Source organism: Crinia signifera, chromosome 9 (genome assembly GCF_055691185.1).
Source record: "Crinia signifera chromosome 9, ASM5569118v1, whole genome shotgun sequence".
Taxonomy (NCBI): Eukaryota; Metazoa; Chordata; class Amphibia; order Anura; family Myobatrachidae; genus Crinia; species Crinia signifera.
The window spans coordinates 94,908,687-94,928,492 of NC_139225.1; the positions used below are offsets into that span (position 1 = coordinate 94,908,687).

Below are 19,806 nucleotides of genomic sequence, written 5' to 3' on the forward strand. Positions count from 1 at the left end.
TCGTTGGGGGGGGGGGGGGAGCGCTCCTCCCCCCCCCCCCCAGCGAATTCTATAACTAAAAATACAGGAGCTGCTTAAACTTAAAGCGCAAGACCACACAAACTTCCACTGGTACAAAGTATATTACACTAGATTTAGGATTCCAAAATACTGCTGTGCTTAGCAAACCAGCAAGCAAAAAAGTTCCTTACATTTATTATAGCTTACCTTCAATACTGTGGCTGTCCAATTTTCCTTTTTCCATTTTTGAAATAAAGTGTCAGCTATTGATGTATTAAAATCATCATCATCCTCATTATCACTGTTACTAGAGTCCTGGTTATAAATGAATAAACACAGGAACATTACATACTGTAGAGTGATTTGCAGAGTTATAAATACAGAATAATAAGTGCACAGCAAGTAACCAAAACTACCCAACAGCTCCCTTGTTTTCCAATAATTGGGATTAAGCTTCTCTGGCCCATTAGTGGTGCTTCGGGAATACAGGATAAGTGCCCACTTGGTAGAAAAAGTCCAAAAAGTTTACCCCCATTTTTTAAATGTCTTTTGTTTATAAAGGTAGAAGACAGGCAAGTGAAAATGCATACAACAAAGAGCATCAATATCAAACAGTAAAGATTTGCATTTAAGCAAAAGTACATAAAAATATGTGTAACTAATGTAGGGTACACACCACGAAGACCCGCTCACGATGCACATTGTGAGCGGGTCGTCAGCGTTTCTTCAGACCTGCTCACGATGATGCGGGTGGGGGGGGGGGGGGCACGACCCGCTCACGATGTGTACCGTGAGCGGGTCCGATCCAATGGCGACCCGCACCCGGCAGTATGGTCGTTATTCTGATCCTACCTGCAGCAGGTAGGATCTCAATAACGACTGACTAACCCGCGGGACTGCGCATCGGATCAGTATCGGTCCACACCAGGACAGAAAAGGGCCCAATCACCACACAATCTACATCCAATTGGTCGGAATTGGATCTAGATTGAGGGGATCGGGCCCTAGTCGTCCTGGTGTGTACCAGGCATTAGACTACAATGCATAGTTTATCCCATTCTTATGTGGTATGTTGACCATTGCCTACTTAGGGCCCCATAGACTGAATGCTTTTACAGCAAATAACCATATCTGTACTGATTCTGAAATGACCAGTCAAAGCAAATGTAGCAATGCAGATCTTGGACGGAATGTAATGCCGCCCGAGTCCGAAGGTAGTGCGGGATGCCGGCCGAATTCGGATGCTTTTCAAAGGGGCAATCACTTTTTTTCTTGTAAGTTTTAAAAAACCTTCCGAGTGTGGAGCTATTTATTTTATTTCATTCTGTGAGGAGACCTGCAAAACGTGCACTGAGTGGGGTCCTGAGGACCGACTTTGAGAGCCTGTGCTATATTAACATCTCTTTCAGAGGATAGTAGGTCAACATTATTTAGGTCCATAGTCAATAGGTTGACATGATCATTATGTCCACATCATCACCATACCAATGGTCAACATACGAAAAGGTCACCTGGGGATTTTAACATGAACTTTTCATAGTGTACCATCCACATGGACAATTGACAGGTGTCAAGTGTGCCGAGCGCAGCGGTAGCAGTTGGAGATACCTGTCCGGAAGCATAGCATGCAAAGCGAGTCATGCAAGGAGACGTGGTACACTAATTGGGGGGGGGGGGACAGATGATTAAATCCACAAGCTGACACTAGAATAATGTAAAAAATTTATGTCGACCTTCTCATGTGTCTACCATTTCCATGTAGACCTTTTGTCATCTAACATGTGCCTGTCGACCATTTGGGGACAACCTTGACATTGTCGACCTAATATAACCACAATGTCTCCTCTGTACAGCCTATAATCAGCCTACTTCTCTTTCCTGCACTGAGGCTGGCCATACACTGTATGCCCAGCCGATCCCCCACGAGCTGCCCAGGACCTTCCCGGGCGGCTGGGTCGCATGCGATACATCACATGTGGTCCTTTCACATGTGATAGATCACATGCGACCTCTGTTCCCCACTGTCGGGAGGAATGGTTGGATGTCAGACCTGCATGCCCTGATTTCAAACGATATCTCGACCCGTTCCGTCGGCCAAATAGCGGTAGTGTATGGAGGCCTTTACTTAGCATCCTCTTATCTCCCTAAACTCCTGCGATCATTCAGGTACTAACTGTGCTACCTGAGAGGTCCTTAACGTTACAGCCTGAATTCCATCAGCCATCAATGCTGTCAGTGGTGCCAATGTACAGTATACTGCTGGGGAGGGAAGAAATGCTCATAGAGAACATGTGGACACTACGGTTTTCCCCAGTTACTCACCATGTTGGTAAATCCATCCACGTCATCTGTTGCAGGTTCTTCCCAGCCCGCTGTGTGTGATCGGAATCCTGACTTATCTGCAGGTTTATGCCTTTTACCTTTAGGACGCCTTAGGAATCCTACAAATGAGAAATGTTAGAGAAACAGAAAGTATCACAAAGATTTGTCATTGTAAATATAAAATGTCCCAGCTCCTATAACACGAATGCTAATTCCAGCGTTGCTGGTTTCTGTCCATTAGTGTGATATTTACAAATATGTGATCACGTATAATCCAACACAGGGGTTCTCAAACTATTTTGCTCTGGGGCCCCATCCGACAATAAAAAAAAAAAACGATTACGAAAACAGAAGTGACCTCTACTGTGATCATTTAATTTCTTACACCATTGCAGAGACAGGCTCCTTTCAGAGACCCTGCCTTGCATGTGTTTTTTTTTATATACATTTGCGTAAATGTTAAAGCTTATACCTGCTATGAAGGCTTTTGGGATGACAGGGAGGCAGTGGATGACAAGAAGAGACAGTGGGTGACTGGGCAGGTAGTGAATGACAGGGATAGGCAGAGGGGGCAGCGGGATAGAGGATGAAGCAGTGGCTAGCAGGGAGAAAAAAAGAGTAGCAATATGAGATTAGGGAGTGGTATTGGGTTATGGAAGGGGGAGGGCGGTAACAGAGGGGAGAAAGAACGTGACTAGGAAGAAGCAGTGGGTGCCAGAGGGTGATGGGCATGGTAGAGGGTGACAGGGGTGATGGAAGAGGGAGGCAAAGAGAGACAGGAGAGGCAGAGGGTGACTAGGGAGCGGAATAGGGTGCATAGGATAATGGGGAGGCAGAGGGGGGCATTGGGAAACAATGGGTGATGGGGCTGGCAGAGTGAGAGAGGTTAAAGCAGTAGCTGCATGGAGATGCAGAGGATAACTAGGAAGAGTCAGCGGTAACAAGGATGGCAGTGGGGGATGGCAAATAGTGTCAGGGGGATGGCAATGGGTAATGGAAGATGGCATGGGGTGACGTGGATGGAAGAGGAATGTAGTTGCTCAGTTACTACACATTTATGCCCTCCTTTTTACCAGACACACCCAAGGTTGAAATTCTAATATTTTCTTGCATTTCATGTTTTCCTGCAGTTCCTTTATTTTATTTGTTCAGATTGCATTATATTTTTTACTAGAGATGCATAAAAAATTCAAAGTGGTTCAAAATTCTATTAAATATCATTGGTTCCATTATTTTTTATTGTAGCACAAAAAAACAGGTAATGATGGGGCCTCCCCTCCTTTTGCCTCCGCAGTTGCAGAGTAGACAATAGATTGTAGTGCGCATGCGCAGATCTTCTGGAACATGGAACACCTGAATTCTTTGCTCAGTGATTTCTGCGGCACGCCAGAGGCAGATTTTACCACGGGAGAGAGGTTTCTGCTCCTATGGACCCATGTAGGGGAATACTTCTACATAAATCAATGTTGGCCAAAAAGTATAAGTGTGACTAGGAAATAATTAGGGGCAGACGTCACTACCACACAGCAGCACATATACATTTATAATTTAAAGTATTTTTCAGGAACCCAAATATAAGGACCAATACTCCAAATCAGTAAAATAAAGATAGGGATAGAACACCAAGTACATAGAAAGAGCATGCACACTTTGTCCAGCTTCCTCAGGCCCAGGTCTGTTGCGGAATTAACCCAGAACAATGTTTTACAGTTAAAATACTGCTTACAATAGTATTTTTAAATAAAAGGTAGCACATGCACAAATTAGCATGCATTTAACCATTTAACTTTCTCGCAATCCCAGGAAAGAGCCCAAATTGCATGTAAATTGCCAGGGCCGGCGCTACCCACTCAGCAGCTCCTGCAAAGCAGGGAGGCGCCATGCTGAATAGGCGCTGTCTCCCTCCCTGCTCTGCTAAAGCTGCCTCAGCCCTCACTGTCACTGCCTCCTGCACGCTGCCCGCAGCGCCTGTCTGACAGCGGGCGGCAGTATGGAGAGGCTGAGAAGCTCCCTGCACCGTGCACACACTGTGTCCCACTGCGGACACAGCACTGAGATGGTGTATGCATACATGTACATGCACCCGAGATCCTCCATAGGATCGCATGTTGCATACACTCCCACTATCGGGCTGCAGCTTGTTGCAATGGCAATGTGAAAGGGCATCAAAATGTATGGTTTGCAGGAGGGCGCCGGACACCCTAGCACCGGCCCTGTAAATTGCCTATTGTATGGGGGCCTTTAGGTGGAAAGTTTCTCTTGTATAAGTCAATTAATGAATTGTATGGCAGACCGTAAAATAGAGTGAAATTCATAATGTACATAAAGGACATCATGGGAGATTCTGGGCAGCTTACCTAAGGCCAGTGACGCCGCCATGCTGAATACCTGCCTCCCCGCCGCCGAATCCCTGCGTTAACATGCGAGGGGATGTGTAACGAAGACACATCCCCTCAAATGTCTCCGCTGCAGGAGAAATCATTCCATGGTGCCGATCATCAAATGATTTCTCCTAGCTATGCAGTAGCTACCAAGGTTGGACAGGTGATTAACCCTGGTGCAGTGTAAACAGTTTGACCCAGGTCATGCTACATACCACCCGATTGGCTGCCTGCAGTATCGCTTGGAGAGGATATCAGGAGGTTAATCCAGGATTCCGACTGATGGAACGTCCCAACAGTTGGAATACACTGGCTTCCGAGACTAACTCGACAGGCAGAATTCAATGTTTTGACTATTAAGAGTTGTAAAGTCCGCGGATCGGCGAAAATGACAATCCATGGGCATTTCTGACAAAACAGATTAGACTGTTAAAAAAGTCAAAACCGACAGCCTTTGATGCTGTCAGAAATGGCAGCATTGAATAGACTAGTGCTGCCACAGACTGAATACCCACCATCATCTCCAAATATGTACTGTAAAACCAAATAGACCAGGGTCAAGGAAGATCCATGACCAGTGTGAATGGCTGGATCCTGAAATAAACTGGGTTCAACCGTCAGTGTGAGAGGGGTCTGAGCTGGGTTGAATCTGGAATTGTTCTGAAAGGGATTGCATTTTTTTTTGCATTGTTTTCACCTCAGAATCTACCCCAATTTGTTCTTCATTAAAGGATCACTTACGTTGACATTTCTTTATAAAACTTTTGCTTTTCTTCCTAGACATAAGAAATAAAATTATATATCAATATCATTGGAAAAATAATATACCTGGTCTCAGGGATGCTGTCTCGAAACCCCTCCTACCCCACAATTGCTCACATATGCTGGGCTCGCCAATCAATCAAAATCCTTTTGTATTTCTGGGACCATTGGGGCAGATGTATTAATCCTTAACAAGAGATACATGCAAGGGTGATAAGGAGAGATAAACGTCCAGCCAATCAGCTCCTTACTGACTTTTTTCAAACACAGGCTGTAACATGGCAGTTAGGAGCTGATTGGCTGGACGTTTATCTCTCCTTATCACCCTTGGATTTATCTCTTGTTAAGGCTTAATACATCTGCCCCATAGATTCTACTTCATCAGCAGTGAAAGGGTTTTCAGAGAAACACCTAGATGGATCAGGGATCAGTGCTTGTGTGCCTGGTGCACTATAGTCTATGAGAGCACACTAAACAGCTGTAGTTTTTCACATAGTTTATCTCTTATTTTAAGGGATTACTACAACACCCCAACAGGTGTTAAATAAATGAGTCAGAGAGGTGAGGAGGATTGCCCCAGGCACAAATCGTTATACCTCTTCCTTCAGTTATTTCTTTAATAAAGAAGTTATCAAGGACATTCAAATAGCTTCTCACAAACCAAATGTTCAAAAATATAAAATAATAACACACATAATAAGAAGTAGACATTTAGGGGGGAATTTACTAAAGGAAATTTGTAAAAAAAAATAGGTGTATTTGTATCCAGAAATACACTTATTTTTGACATTTACTATCCCGAAAATACGGCAATTGGTATTCGTATTGATGTGCTATCAATACGAATACAAATTGCCGTATTTTCGGGATAGTAAATGTCAAAAATAAGTGTATTTCTGGATACAAATACACCTATTTTTTTACAAATTTCCTTTAGTAAATTTCCCCCTTAACCATATCGCCATCATAATTGTCAGTACTGTCAATGATGACTTCATGAAGATCCACACAATTCCATCTGTGTACAGATCTCTCCATCATTTTAAGAGGACAGGGCTTCATAAGCAAGTTAGAGCAATTACGTCAGTATTCAACTCCCTCGCTTGGTTTTTGTAGTGAGGGAAAAATGGCGTGTGCGGCCGCTAAAACAGCGAGACTCGCGGCTAAATACAGCGGGCTCCTTGCATTAGCCGCAAGCCTCACTGTTTGGGGGAATCCTCACCGTTGCGATTCCCCCGGACCGTTGAATACTGTGATCGGCCGGTGTGGGGGTTAAACGGTGATCCCTGATGTTTAATCCCCTCACCGGCCGCATTGTATACACCCCGAACTAACAACTCACCCTAGCTTCACACGGGAGCAATTTTAAATTTACATTTACATACAACCTATATTCTTTTCCCGTCTCGGCATTATAGTAATACATTTAAAGTGCTTGGTTGGGCAGGAGGCAGAGGTATGTATGGGATGGGGAGATAATAGGTGCACCTGGGGAGGTAGGAGGCAGAAGCACTCATGGAGAGGGAAGGTCACATGTACACCTGGGGAAGCAGGCGTCAGAGGCACTCATTGGGAAAGACTTGCATTACATATGTTGGACTCCTTAGGAAAAGTTCCTATGGGAGAATTTATCTAAGCCAGGGCTGGGCAACAGTGGCCCTCCAGCTGTTGATGAACTACACATCCCAGGATGCTTTGCATTAGTTTTGCTATGTGGCCATACTGAAACTGATGCAAGGCATGCTGGTATGTGTAGTTCATCAACATCTGGAGGGCCGCTATTGCCCAGCCCTGATCTAAGCGCAGCTACAGCTCATCACCAGTAATCCGAGTGTTAATAGTTAACTCTGAGGCCCTTCATTCCAAAACTACTGTGCGGCCGTTGAAAATACTTGGATGATGCAAGTATGGGCCTGTTAGTAGCCCTCTTCAATAACACCTCTATGTATGTGTAGAGTTGAAACATATTTTATAATTACAGTTTAAACATATTTACCAATTAATTAAAACCTAACTAGGCTAGATTACGCTTTATATATACAAAATAAAATGATGTGCAAACATAACTGTGAGGATGCGGCTGACCCTAAATGCAGGAGGAAATCCGCATCTAATAGCAAGCAGGCAAGCAGATGCTGATGTGGCCGCTGTCTTGCGTGACACTGGAACAGCCCCTAAGTAACTAAGTATATTCCCATGAATGCAAAGAGATATCTCATTATTGTTTACTGAATACAACTAAGCTGAGGTTGATGCTGTCATTTAAACCCAGAAAAGTGTTTAGGAACTGGAGAGCGAAGTGTTACTAGGAAGCAAGAATCCGGTGTCCAGCAAATAATCTGTTACCTGGGTTCCATATGATCACTCTCCATGCTTATATTAGAAACAGCCTCCTCTCTGCTGCTGGCCTCCTCCTTCATCCCCTTACATGTGAGGAAATCTTGGTTAGAGGTTCGCTCACTGTCCAGAGACTTCACAATGAATTCGTTGATGTAGCTGAAGTCTGCCAAGTTATTGATGGCTGGTTCTAAGACTAACCAAAAAGGAGGTTAATAATCAGCTGTTTACAGGGAATGTTTTAGGCAGAGTATATAATGGGGGCAAGAGATCTCTGCCTCTCTAGGCCCAACAAGACCAATGTGTCACTAACAAATACCCATGCCAGACAAATAACCTATTACATTGAATTAATATTATAACTTTCCATGATATGCAATGCTATATATATTATATTTAACTGTTTTATAGGTAATTCAAATATCAGTACAATGTACTACATACCAATTGTGGCAGCCATTTACAAACAGAACCTTTACCACAAAGAACGGTGCATATGTATGTTGCAGTTGTTTAAGGCTCATTCACAGTCACATTCTACAAGCTCATCCCATACAGACTGATTCAACTAAATGGTACCCCTTTCTACGATACACACAACCACAAGCTAAGCCAGAGTACAGAGGACACTTTATACATCTTTTGGCCAATTAAGTGACTGCAGTGGCTGGTGTACTGTGCGTGCCATACTCTCTTTATTTTTCTAGTCTGGCCCTAATTCCTTGTGTTTACAGGTGTACAACTTGCTAGACAACACGGGGAACAGAGTTTTCAATAGGGATCAGTGATCCTCTGCTTTGCTCATGGTGTATTCTTCTTTGTACAACTAAGAAAAGAACATTACATAGCAATTACAACAGGGATTATTGATCCATATGACAACCTCATACACATATGTACTGCGTATGTACTGCCTTCTTTCCTAGTACTGCTGGAAAGCTCCTGAAAATCACGTCGCACTTCTTATCTCCCAGAAATGAAATTTGCTATTGATAACGTCATTGTAGCCATACCCCTTGCTGTACAATGCAGGTAAACTCAGCATTGTACAGCAGGGGTGTGGTTATGATTACGCAGCCATGTCCCGCCCCAAAGCATCTTGTCTCCACCCCCTGAATCATCAACTGCTGTACCGATCTGGCTGCCCACTCCCAGGGGTAAGGGGCATTCATAAAGTCAGCAAAACTGATGTACTGTAATTTAAAAAGGGGATTGGGCAAAAGTGTTGTTACATTTATAGCTTAAGATACATTATGTATAACTTTATAATTGGACATTGCACTTTTATTCACAAAATATATCAGTAAACAGAATACCAAAACACCTGTTCCAATTAAAAAAATGAATTAAAACACCATCATTCACTCACCACTTTTTTTTTATGTGAAAGGTTTTTTTTAATCTCCAATATACATAATTTAGAATTAAGATAAGTATATGGTTTCATATTTTATTTATGATTGTTACTAAATCTTAGAAAATAACGTTGAAATGCTTAGAAATAACCAATAAATTCTCACCATTTATTGATAGAATTTGAGTTAAGAACACAAACGTGAATCTAGATTTCCTCAGTGATTCTGGTAGCCAATATAACAAAAGACATTCTGATTGTTCTCTAAGGAAATTAACTTCCTCTTCTCGCGAATTATATCTGAAAGATATATAAATTATAATTAAAGGGAGTTTGTTTTACGAACTTTTCATTAAAAGCAGAGTTGCACTAAGCCATCCCCCATGCCAGCTGACAACCAATCAGATTTTAAATTCCTCCTGTAGAACGAGGGTTCTTGATGCATGTATAACGAGGGGATAACCCCCTCAACTTTCTTTGTAACTATTGTAGATTAATTATTTCACCTGCATCTGCTGGCACACGCACCTATGCACCTAGATATGTGTGATTGAAGACTGAGTAGATAAAGCAATAACCTTTCCAGGCAGAACAATTCTAATGTGAAACACTTGAGGCTTCAGAAATGAGCCAAATATGCCACGGGCAGGGGTTAAAGTGAGGAGGAACAGGGTGGAACTGAGTTCCACCGCCTCTATTGGTAGGGGGAACTGAGTTCCACCTCTTCCACAGCCATGAACCATTATACCAACAGAAAAGCCTGTTTCGGTGGTTTCTCCTTCTGGCACAGAATGTGATGACAGGCTCTGTGCTTGCTGAAGACAGGGGGAGAGGGGGCTGGAGGGACTCAGAGGTGGGAAAGATGCTGGAGGGACACAGGGCATGGAGATGCTAAGGGACATTGACAGTGAGATGATGGAGTGACAGAGACAGATTAGTAGTAGCAGCACAACAACCAGGGGCGGCCTGGGCCGGGGGGCAGGGTGCCTTGGGCCCCCTCGGGCCGCTTTACCAGTTACTGGCTGCGGTCTTCACTGGATCACCATCTGGTGATCCTGCACATTGTCCACCTCCTCCAGCCCTCCTGCGCTGGCCACGGCTTCCAGAACATGGCCGGGGCTACAGGAAAATGGCCACCGGCCCCCTGCACTGAGGACATTTCCTCAGTGCAGATGACGTTGACTCCGTCCACCCCTGCGTCTGACGTGTTGGCATTATGGAAGAGTCGGGCAGGCTGAGGAAAGGCCAGAGATGCGGGAGCCGGTGAGGAGGAGGTGACTGGTGAGGAGCAGGAACGAAGCAGCGGGACAGCCACCGCAAAGGGGAGCCGCTGCAATCACGTTAGACCCTAGCCAGTGCTGGCGGCGGAGGAGGCTGATAGGTAAGGCTGTGCACAGGAGAAAAACACTGAGGGGTCAGCAATAATTGCTGTCCCCTAGGAGCACTTGATTAGAGCTATTTGGGAGCAGCTGCTAGGTGGAAGGGTCAAGTCCCATAAAGATATCAAACAAAAAACACACAAGATTTTAGCAGCGCTCTAATTAATGAGTGAATCAATGTGATAAAAAGTTTACAATTTAATGTTTGAAAATTGCTACATATAGGACACTACAAGGGTAAACACTTTAGCATAGATTATAACACGTGTCATTGTGTGAGTTAAAAATGGTAAAATAAACCAATGGCTGAATGATCAGATCTCACGTGGATGGATGGGCCCCAATTGGGGATATAAGTATGTCCTGCACTGTCCACAATGCGATGGTCCCAGTAAAGTTGGAGTCTTTGTAATACGGCAATATAATCTCCTGTGCGCCCACCGAGGGAGTGGCTGTTGTTGTGAGCCTGACTCCAACCTCGTGGCGCTTTGTATTCAAATTTGCAGGTATTTTAGCCGGAGACTTCCACTGTTTGATGGACCCGTGGTCAGATGAATGAGCAGGTATTGGTCACACGTTTTCTCTGGATCGAATTAGCCAAGAACAGCACCACCAACGCATTTCCCTGGGCTAATGCCAGCTTTGTCAACCTTGTACCCTTGTAGTGTTCTATATGTAGCATTTTTTAAACATTAAATTGTAAACTTTTTATCACAATGATTCATTCATTAATTAGAGCGCTGCTAAAATCTTGTGTGTTTTTTGTGTACAGGAGAGCAGGAACTGGTGCTGGGGAGGCTGGCCCAGGAGTGGTTGGGGGGCTGCTGTTGCTGTGAGTCTGGGCGCTGTGTAACACTCCCCAGAGGAAGAGTGTTAGCGCGGCTCCATCCTGTGTGTTGCTGACAGTGGTGGAGCCGGTGGCGCTCGGGCTCAAGGAGCCTGCTTTGGTAGCGGCGCCACAGCGCAGGGAGATGCCTGCCTGAGAAGTGGGAGCCGCAGCAGCACAGACCCAGAGGAGACTGGCAAAATTTAGGGGTACTTGTGAGTTATCCGGGCTGCCGATTTTTTCATCGCGCCTGAAAAATCGCGGGCATCGCGTCGGTCGCGGCCATTATAAGGGGCCGCGACGCGACCGACGCGATGCCCGCGATTTCCCATAGACAGTAATGTTAAAAGACGCGATGGACCCGATTTCCCATAGACAGCAATGTTAAAATTATTACAGTAATGTTAAATGATGTGCAAAATAAAATGACAATGTGAAATGGGCCAATATGGCCATTTCACATTGGATATGTTTTAAAAAAAATGTTTCATGGCCCCGATAACGCCACCCCGCTATTGACGCCAACCCGAAGCGTGGCGAGCGCAGCGAGCCCGCGAGGGGCGTCGGTACACGTCCTCCGACCTTTTCATACCCCTACTATCCACGTCGGCGTGGAGTTGAGAATAGAAAGTGTGGCGAGCGCAGCGGGCCACCGAGCCCGAAGCGTGGCGAGCGCAGCGTGCCCCGCGAGGGGACGCGGACACATGTGAAGCCCGCGAGGGGACGCGGATACCTGTGAAGGTATCCGCGTTCCCTCGGGGGGCTCGCTGCGCTCGCCACGCTTCGGGCTCGGTGGCTCGCTGCGCTCGCCACTTTCTATTCTCAACTCCACGCCGACGTGGATAGTAGGGGTATGAAAAGGTCGGGGTGGCGTTAACGGTGGTGGGGGGCCATGAAACATTTTTTTTTAAAACATATCCAATGTGATATGGCCATATTGGCCCATTTCACATTGTCATTTTATTTTGCACATCATTTCACATTACTGTAATAATTTTAACATTGCTGTCTATGGGAAATCGGGTCCATCGCGTCTTTTAACATTACTGTCTATGGGAAATCGTGGGCATCGCGTCGGTCGCGTCGCGGCCCCTTATAACGGCCGCGACCGATGCGATGCCCGCGATTTGGGGGTAAATCGCGGGCATCGCGTCGGTCGGGTGTCCTTAAGTTAACTAAACTTAAGGACAAAATCGGCAGCCCGGATAATTCACAAGTACCAGTTTAGGACAGGTGATAATAACAAATATATAATATTTCTGCCATTTACAGCCTGTGGTGTCCTCCTGTTAATATGCAGGGGGAGCAGCCTGTGGTGTCCTCCTGATGTTATGCAGGGGGAGCAGCTTGTAGTGTCCTCCTGTTATTATAAATGGGGAGCAGCCTGTGTTGTCCTCCTGTTATGCAAGGGGAGCAGCCTGTGGTGTCCAGTTATTATGCAGGGGGAGCAGCCTGTGGTGTCCTGGTATTATGCAGGGGGAGCACCCTGTGGTGTCCTATTATTATTATTATTATACAGGGGGAGCGGGGGGTTTCCCAGCCCTTAGCAGCCCCCGCCCCCTCACCTCACCCTCATTTGGTGCAAATGTTTGAATTGTTTTTGTCTGATCACGCATTGCGATCGTAGCTCCGCCCTCATCCTCTTACTGAATTATTCTCAGCCCACTTGCTGCAATATTTTATTTTTCCCAGGGAGGTGGGGGGGGGGGGGGGGGGTGTGCTCTGGACTTGCCCCCTAGGCTAAAAGTTGCCAGCCAGTCCCTGAGTACCACTGTGGATATTATATGTATAAGGGGCACTGCTGAGTGATTTAATATGAACCACGGGTACTACATGTGGTGTAATATGTATATGATTGTGCTACTGTATGTTGTAAATTTAAATGAAGTTACTACTGTGTGACCACACCCCTTCCTTGTGGGACCATTATTCCTTTATGGGTGGTAGGGCACAAATCCTCTGGCACTGGTCTAGGCTCTGCCTAATGAGGGGTGAGGGTGGGGGGGGGGTGTTCGGGTAAATGATTTCCACCACATCCCCAGGACCACATTAAAGCCCTGGCGGGGTGCCGGATGACACTCCGACAGTGGGGATCCCGACAGTCAGTATCCTGACTGCTGGTGCTCCGACAGGGGGGATACCGACACACAGGGGCTATTCTCCCTTGTGGGGGTACCCGACGGGATCTCCACTGTTGGAGGCCCATACCACACCCACCCTGGCCATGGGGCAGTTAGAAACTGCTACTCCTATGTAATGTAATTTTAAATACTCCACTAGATAAACGACAGTTAGAAGCAGATGCGTTACTTTGGGCAACTTCTTCACTTTATCTCTCTCCAATGCTTGACACATCGCACCAATGCTTGATCAGTGCAATGATTGTGCTGTACCTACTATACAGTGGCACAGAATTCTCGTGCCAGTTATAGGGGCAGATTTATTAAGCTTGGAGAAGAGATGAACTGGAGATAAAGCGGAGAAAAGGTAAAAGGAGATAAAGCACAGCCAATCAACTCCCAACTGTCTTTTTCAAACACAGCTGATTGGCTGTGCTTTATCTCCTTTTACCTTTTCTCCGCTTTATCTCCAGTTTATCTCTTCTCCAAGCTTAATAAATCTGCCCCATAGTTAGTTCGGGGCAATGCCGGAAACCCATAAAGTCCTTACTTGTATGTCCGTTTCTTTGTTCTGAATTTCTTTAAATGATCAATCAAACCATTAGCGATGCTTATAATTAGTAAATAATCTTCCATATGCCATGCTTTCCTTTTTATATTGAAAAACGTATCTTGTATCCCAGTGCTTATTTCTTTATAGAAAGGCTGATTCCTCACGGTCTCCGGTGGACGATGCCATACTGAAATGCACACCTTGTAAATGGCTTCTGATACTGTGAAGATACAATGCTGTAGTTAGGCATGCTCTGTAATATCTTAATCCAGTGGTTACCAAACTGTGTGCTGTGGCATCCTGCTGTGCCTTGGGACTAGGGATGTGCAGGCCCAGATTTACCCAGATCTCAAAATGGGCTTTTATTGGCTATTCAGCTGTCACATGATTTGGAGCCAAGTGTCCATACTTGGAACACTTGCAGGGGTGCCTTAGGTTGGTGGTCCAAAAGTAATTCAAATTGAAAATTGGTCAGTATTATAAGTAAAACTATTGTTTGGGTCTTACTATTTATAAAATGTGTACAAACAGAAGCTAATTCTATCCCTCACCACATACAGTAATTAACATGAATAAAGACAGTTGCATCAGGAGACAGGACACTGAAACTAATATTAGGGTGGCAGATAGATTATATATATTCTAAAAAAAAACACGTGGAGAGAGGGTCCTGCTCGCGAGAGCTTACATTCTAAAGGTATCTTTTCTGTTTTAAATAAAAACTGAAACAAAAAAAAAAAAAAGGGCGGCTGCAGGAAACTTCAGATACTTGTTTGGAATTTATTGGGGCTGCTACCTGGACCCTGGTGGCCTCTCCCCTTTAACCAGTCATCTATAAACTGTATTGATCTCTTCCTCTGCACCCTTTCCCTTGTCTCTCATTTAACCCAACTTCCCCCATCCTTATTACCAGCTTTCCCTACCCAGAAGTGTCATGTACAGAAATGACATAAGTCTTCTGTGACAATAGATTTCACCTCATTGCTAGAAAAAAAGGCTAAATATTTGTAAAATGATGGATTTGTGAATCTGGCAACACAGATCATTTTTAAATATATTTCTAATTAACTAATATTTATGTATTGTATATCTTTTTTTAGTTTTCTGCAACAATTAAGACCAAATGTCATCATATTAAATGGTAAAATGCTCTTAAAAAATACTAATTTATTTAAAAGATTTATGGCATTCTAAATGGAACATATTTATGGTCAGAGCTGCATTATCTCTGCCCTTTTCCTCGACAACTGTCTTTTGTACTATTGCACTTCAACTAATAAAAAGGAAGATTATTGTACTACACACCTGTTAGGAAATAATTGGAAATGCTAGGAAATAATTGGATTGATCTTTTTTAACCCTTGATGCTCGAAATGGAGTGCAACCAACAACTAAGTGCCTTTAGAATGTAAGCTCTCACGAGCAGGACCCTTTCTCCTCATGTGCTTTTCTTAGACTATATCTCTGCCACCCTATTAATTGTGTCAGTCAGCAGGGCCGGTGCTAGGGTGTCCGGCGCCCTCCTGCAAACCATACATTTTGCGCCCTTTCACATTGCCATTGCAACAAGCTGCAGCCTGATTGTGGGAGTGTATGCAATCCTATGGAGGATCTCGGGTGCATGTATGCATACACCATCTCAGTGCTGTGTCCGCAAAATGTTGCAGGCACTAAAGGTGCCCATACACGCTGCGAGAATCGCATGCGTTATGGGCTAGATCGTATCGCACAGCATGCATGCAATGTGTGTGCGATGCAATCTGAAAGCAGTACAAAAAGTATGTGCAGCACATACTTTTTGTTCTGTGCGATGTGATGCCTGATTGCAGCGTGTATGGCCACCTTTAGGCACATAACCCAGCCCATTATTTAAAAAGTGTCTAAATTAATATGATAAAATCTACAATTATTAAAAAAATTGTTATAAACATGTATAATAAAAGACTCCCTGTTCTTTTACTGTTTAAATCTTGTGCAGTCCCTCCTCTTCTATCTGCGTAGGCAGAACACTGAGGATGCCACTACACCCCTCTCGTGACTGAGGGGGAAAGGAGGGGGAGAAGGAGGAAATGGAAGAAGAGGGGAGGAGATAGAGGGGGCGGAGTGTTGAGGACTGGCAGTGGCACTGGCACAGCACACTGAGAAGAGGGAAGGAAGGGGAGGCGGCGCTGCTGCTTGTTCGTCATTTGACTGACAGCTGACAGGCGCAGGGAGCAATGGGTAGGGGGCGGATCCGGACATGACATGTCATCTAGGCATTCACAGCGCTACATGCCTCAGCGCAAAAGTCAGTGAGGAAGAGGGGGCAGGTCGCAGGAGGAGGACAGTGTGTGCGCGGTGCAGGGAGCTGCTCAGCCTCTCCATACTGCTGGCTACTGTCAGACAGGCGCTGCGGGCGGCAATGACAATGAGGGCTGAGGCAGCTTTAGCAGAGCAGGGAGGTAGACAGCGCCTTTTCAGCATGCTTTGCAGGAGCTGCTGAGTGGGTAGCGCCGGCCCTGTGTCAGTGTCCCGTCCCCTGCTGCAACTGCCTCTAAGTCTTTGTTTGCTGTGGAACCCTTATGGCTTCATATAAATAAAAGATAATAATTCTGAGTTGATTGCAACTGCAAAATCTTTCTCAAATGGACAAAACCATGTTGCAGGTGGGGCATATTTAGGGGGTTATTCTGGTTGATTCACAAGGCTGCGAATTCGAAGCCTTTCAAATCCACCAAAGCCTGCGAATGGATGTTTAGCATAAACATGCATTCGTATGCCGCGGGTAACCTCCCACATCTTTTGATGATTGCCGACCATCGAAAGATGTGGAAGGGTACACGCATATAAAAGCGACTTTCAAGTCACTTCCATATGCGTGCATGCTGGGAAGGAAATGGGCGCACCCGCGTCACTGCCTCATTACCATCATTCTCATGGGAACACCCATGTAACACTGGGCGTTCCCATATGGTGATGGGGCAGCCCTTCTCCGCCCCCTGCACATCGGTCCTGTGTGCGAATGCACGGAGGACCGAATGAACGTGAATAAACCCCTTCATGTGCAGAGAGAGTTACTGAAATCTAAACTGCAGTGTAAAAATAACGCAGCCTTTCGAGTCTACCAAACCCCGCCTTGCGAATGGTTGGCTGGGGCCACCCATTCGCAAGGGCAACTCGCTCGCAGAGGTTTGCGAATGGATGTTACACAGTAACATCCATTCACAGGGCAGCAGGAAACCTTCCACATCATGAGAACGCCCAGCACTCTCATGGGAACGCCCATGAAACGCTGGGCGTTCCCATATGCTAATTGGGTCGCCCACCATCCCACACCCCTCTCTGCCCCACGCCCGCTGTCCTGGGTGTGTGCACATGCGCAGAAATGCGTATGCGTACTACGCCACCATTGAGGCAACCAGAATAAGGTCCATAGTATTTACCCTGCACATAAACAAAATAACTCACCCAAGTCTAAATCTCTCTGCACATGTTACATCTGCCCCACCTGCAGTGCACATGGTTTTGCCCATTTAAAAAAAAATTGCTTTGCAATCAACTCTGAATCAGGCCGTAAATGTACATTTTTCAGACAGGCATACAATCTTATCAATAGGGAAAAGGGAAAGTTGGAAAACCCGCGCACAAGTTACACCTAGTACCAGTAGAGGGAATAACAGAATAAACGTTTTGGATAATGGATCCACAGTAGACAGAGATATCAACTGGTTCGGATGTTACAATTTGAGTTACTCATGTGGAGGTGCCCCCCTGAGAGTAGAAATTGTACAGATTCAAGGGGAAAAAGAAAAAGTTCTCTCCTTTGTTTGGGGGCACACTTAGGCACAACATCGCTAAGAAAGGCCAAAATGAGCGATGCTGTTCAATATATTGCCATTGTATATACAGTATAATACTATATTTTTTCCTAAGTAGAAATTTGAATACAAAAGACATTTCTACCTTTATCCAGAGATTCTTTCAGTGCATCATTAATAAAAAAGTCAACCATGTCTTCACTCCCCTGTAAAAAGAATCAGAACGATCATATCAAAAAACAGACTTATCTATCTTTTAAAAATGAATCTATATGTTAAACTGTGCTACAGTAGACTAAATATTTGTTAACTTATTTTTTTACCACTGTTAAAAAATCCAAATTCAGTGCAATCTGCAAGGCAGTGGAGCAATAACCAACCGTCGTAGAGACACAGCGTAGAGTGGGAATAGTCACTTCTTTACAACCTCTGTCATGTGCATACGAGTAGTGGTTTTGGTATATCCATTGTAATTGAGAACCCAGATGTGGGCTTTGAGATCCTCTTTATTAACAAAAAAAAATCTTTTAAAATGGCCCATCAAGCCCCAAAGCTCAATCAGAAATGGTATTGTCCAAGACTTATTATCATTGCTGGTGGTTGAACCAAGTTTAGCCTGACTGAAAAGTCATAATGACATGCTTGCTGAAACTAACAAATATTTTATTGAAATATTCATACCATTTTTATGGCTTTCTGTGCAACTGCAACATCCAATATGTGGCAAGCAAAGGATAATATACAGTATAATAAAGACTTACACATGAGGCAAATTATTTGTTAAAACAAATATTTGCAAATTTGTGTAAAATAATATAAAGCTTGCTTTGCAAATGATATATATACAGTATATATATATATATATATATATATATATGTATATATATATATATGTATATATATATATATATATATATATATATATATATATATATATATATATATATATATATATATATATATATATATATATATATATATACAGTCCAGGGATCTGCACTCCCATCCAGAAATATTTGCAGAAATCGGGGTGCTCTCCTAGGGAAAGGGAAATTTTCCAAAAGTAGCAAACAGTCCGGTTTTTAGGCCAGAGAGGGCACTCACCACCACAGTAGGTACAACGCTTTTTTATTCAGGAATAGTAGACAGGCATAGTCAACGTTTCAACCCCGGAGGGCCGTTTTCAAGACAGCTACAGAGATCAGTGTGTCACCACAGCAAGCCAGGCATGATATATATATATATATATATATATATATATATATATATATATATATATATATATGTTTAGAAACAAGCTGAGGTGCGCTTCATAGTGTAAAACAGTTTTTTTATTGATAAAACACAAAATTGTGTAAGGTATATAAAATCAATGAAGACCCGTACCGAGCGGGTAACTGCTGTGGGCTGGTTACCACAAGGTTCAATATTAAACAACCAGACAAAGCTCCTACCACCTTCCAAAGCACCGCAGGACCTCAGGCGAGCCGCCGGCTGACCACCAAGGGAGACGGCGTGTCGGAGACTGTGAGCGTGGATGCAGCAGGAGAAGCCGGGCACAGGTAGAGCTGACGTCACCAACCCCGCCCTAACGTGTTTCGTATCAAACTTCGTCAGAGGGCGTGGTTGGAGACGGGCAGCTCAGGACTTAAAGATGTAGAGTGACCAATTAGAATTTCTTAAGGTGCGGCAATAGTAATTACCATTCATTTTTTCAACAGGTGTGACATTTCACGATACAGAATGTTTTGCATTATACATGAACAATTAACAATGTGCGGCCATATTTGGACAATAAAGTTATTTCAAAGATAAAACAGCAAAGCATGAATATTTTATACATATATATAAAATATTCATGCTTTGCTGTTTTATCTTTGAAATAACTTTATTGTCCAAATATGGCTGTATTGCAGGGCCGGTGCAAGGCACCGGAGCGCCCCAGGCGAGTCGGGGTGGGGGCGCCCCGGTGCCG

General features: G+C 44.3%; 1 protein-coding gene across 2 annotated transcripts in view; it reads right to left on the minus strand.

Annotated features, from left to right (window-relative positions):
• Positions 1-19,806, minus strand: part of LOC146035777 (uncharacterized) — a 53,939-nt gene that overhangs the window by 31,552 nt on the left and 2,581 nt on the right. For both annotated transcript variants that reach the window (XM_083159410.1, XM_083159409.1), the window contains exons 2-8: positions 17,977-18,037; positions 14,032-14,254; positions 9,323-9,456; positions 7,812-7,998; positions 5,445-5,479; positions 2,323-2,441; positions 208-315 (exon numbers count right to left, since the gene is read on the minus strand). In XM_083159410.1, coding sequence (XP_083015536.1) covers positions 208-315; positions 2,323-2,441; positions 5,445-5,479; positions 7,812-7,998; positions 9,323-9,456; positions 14,032-14,254; positions 17,977-18,037 — 867 coding nt within the window. The remainder of the gene's footprint in view (positions 1-207; positions 316-2,322; positions 2,442-5,444; positions 5,480-7,811; positions 7,999-9,322; positions 9,457-14,031; positions 14,255-17,976; positions 18,038-19,806) is intronic.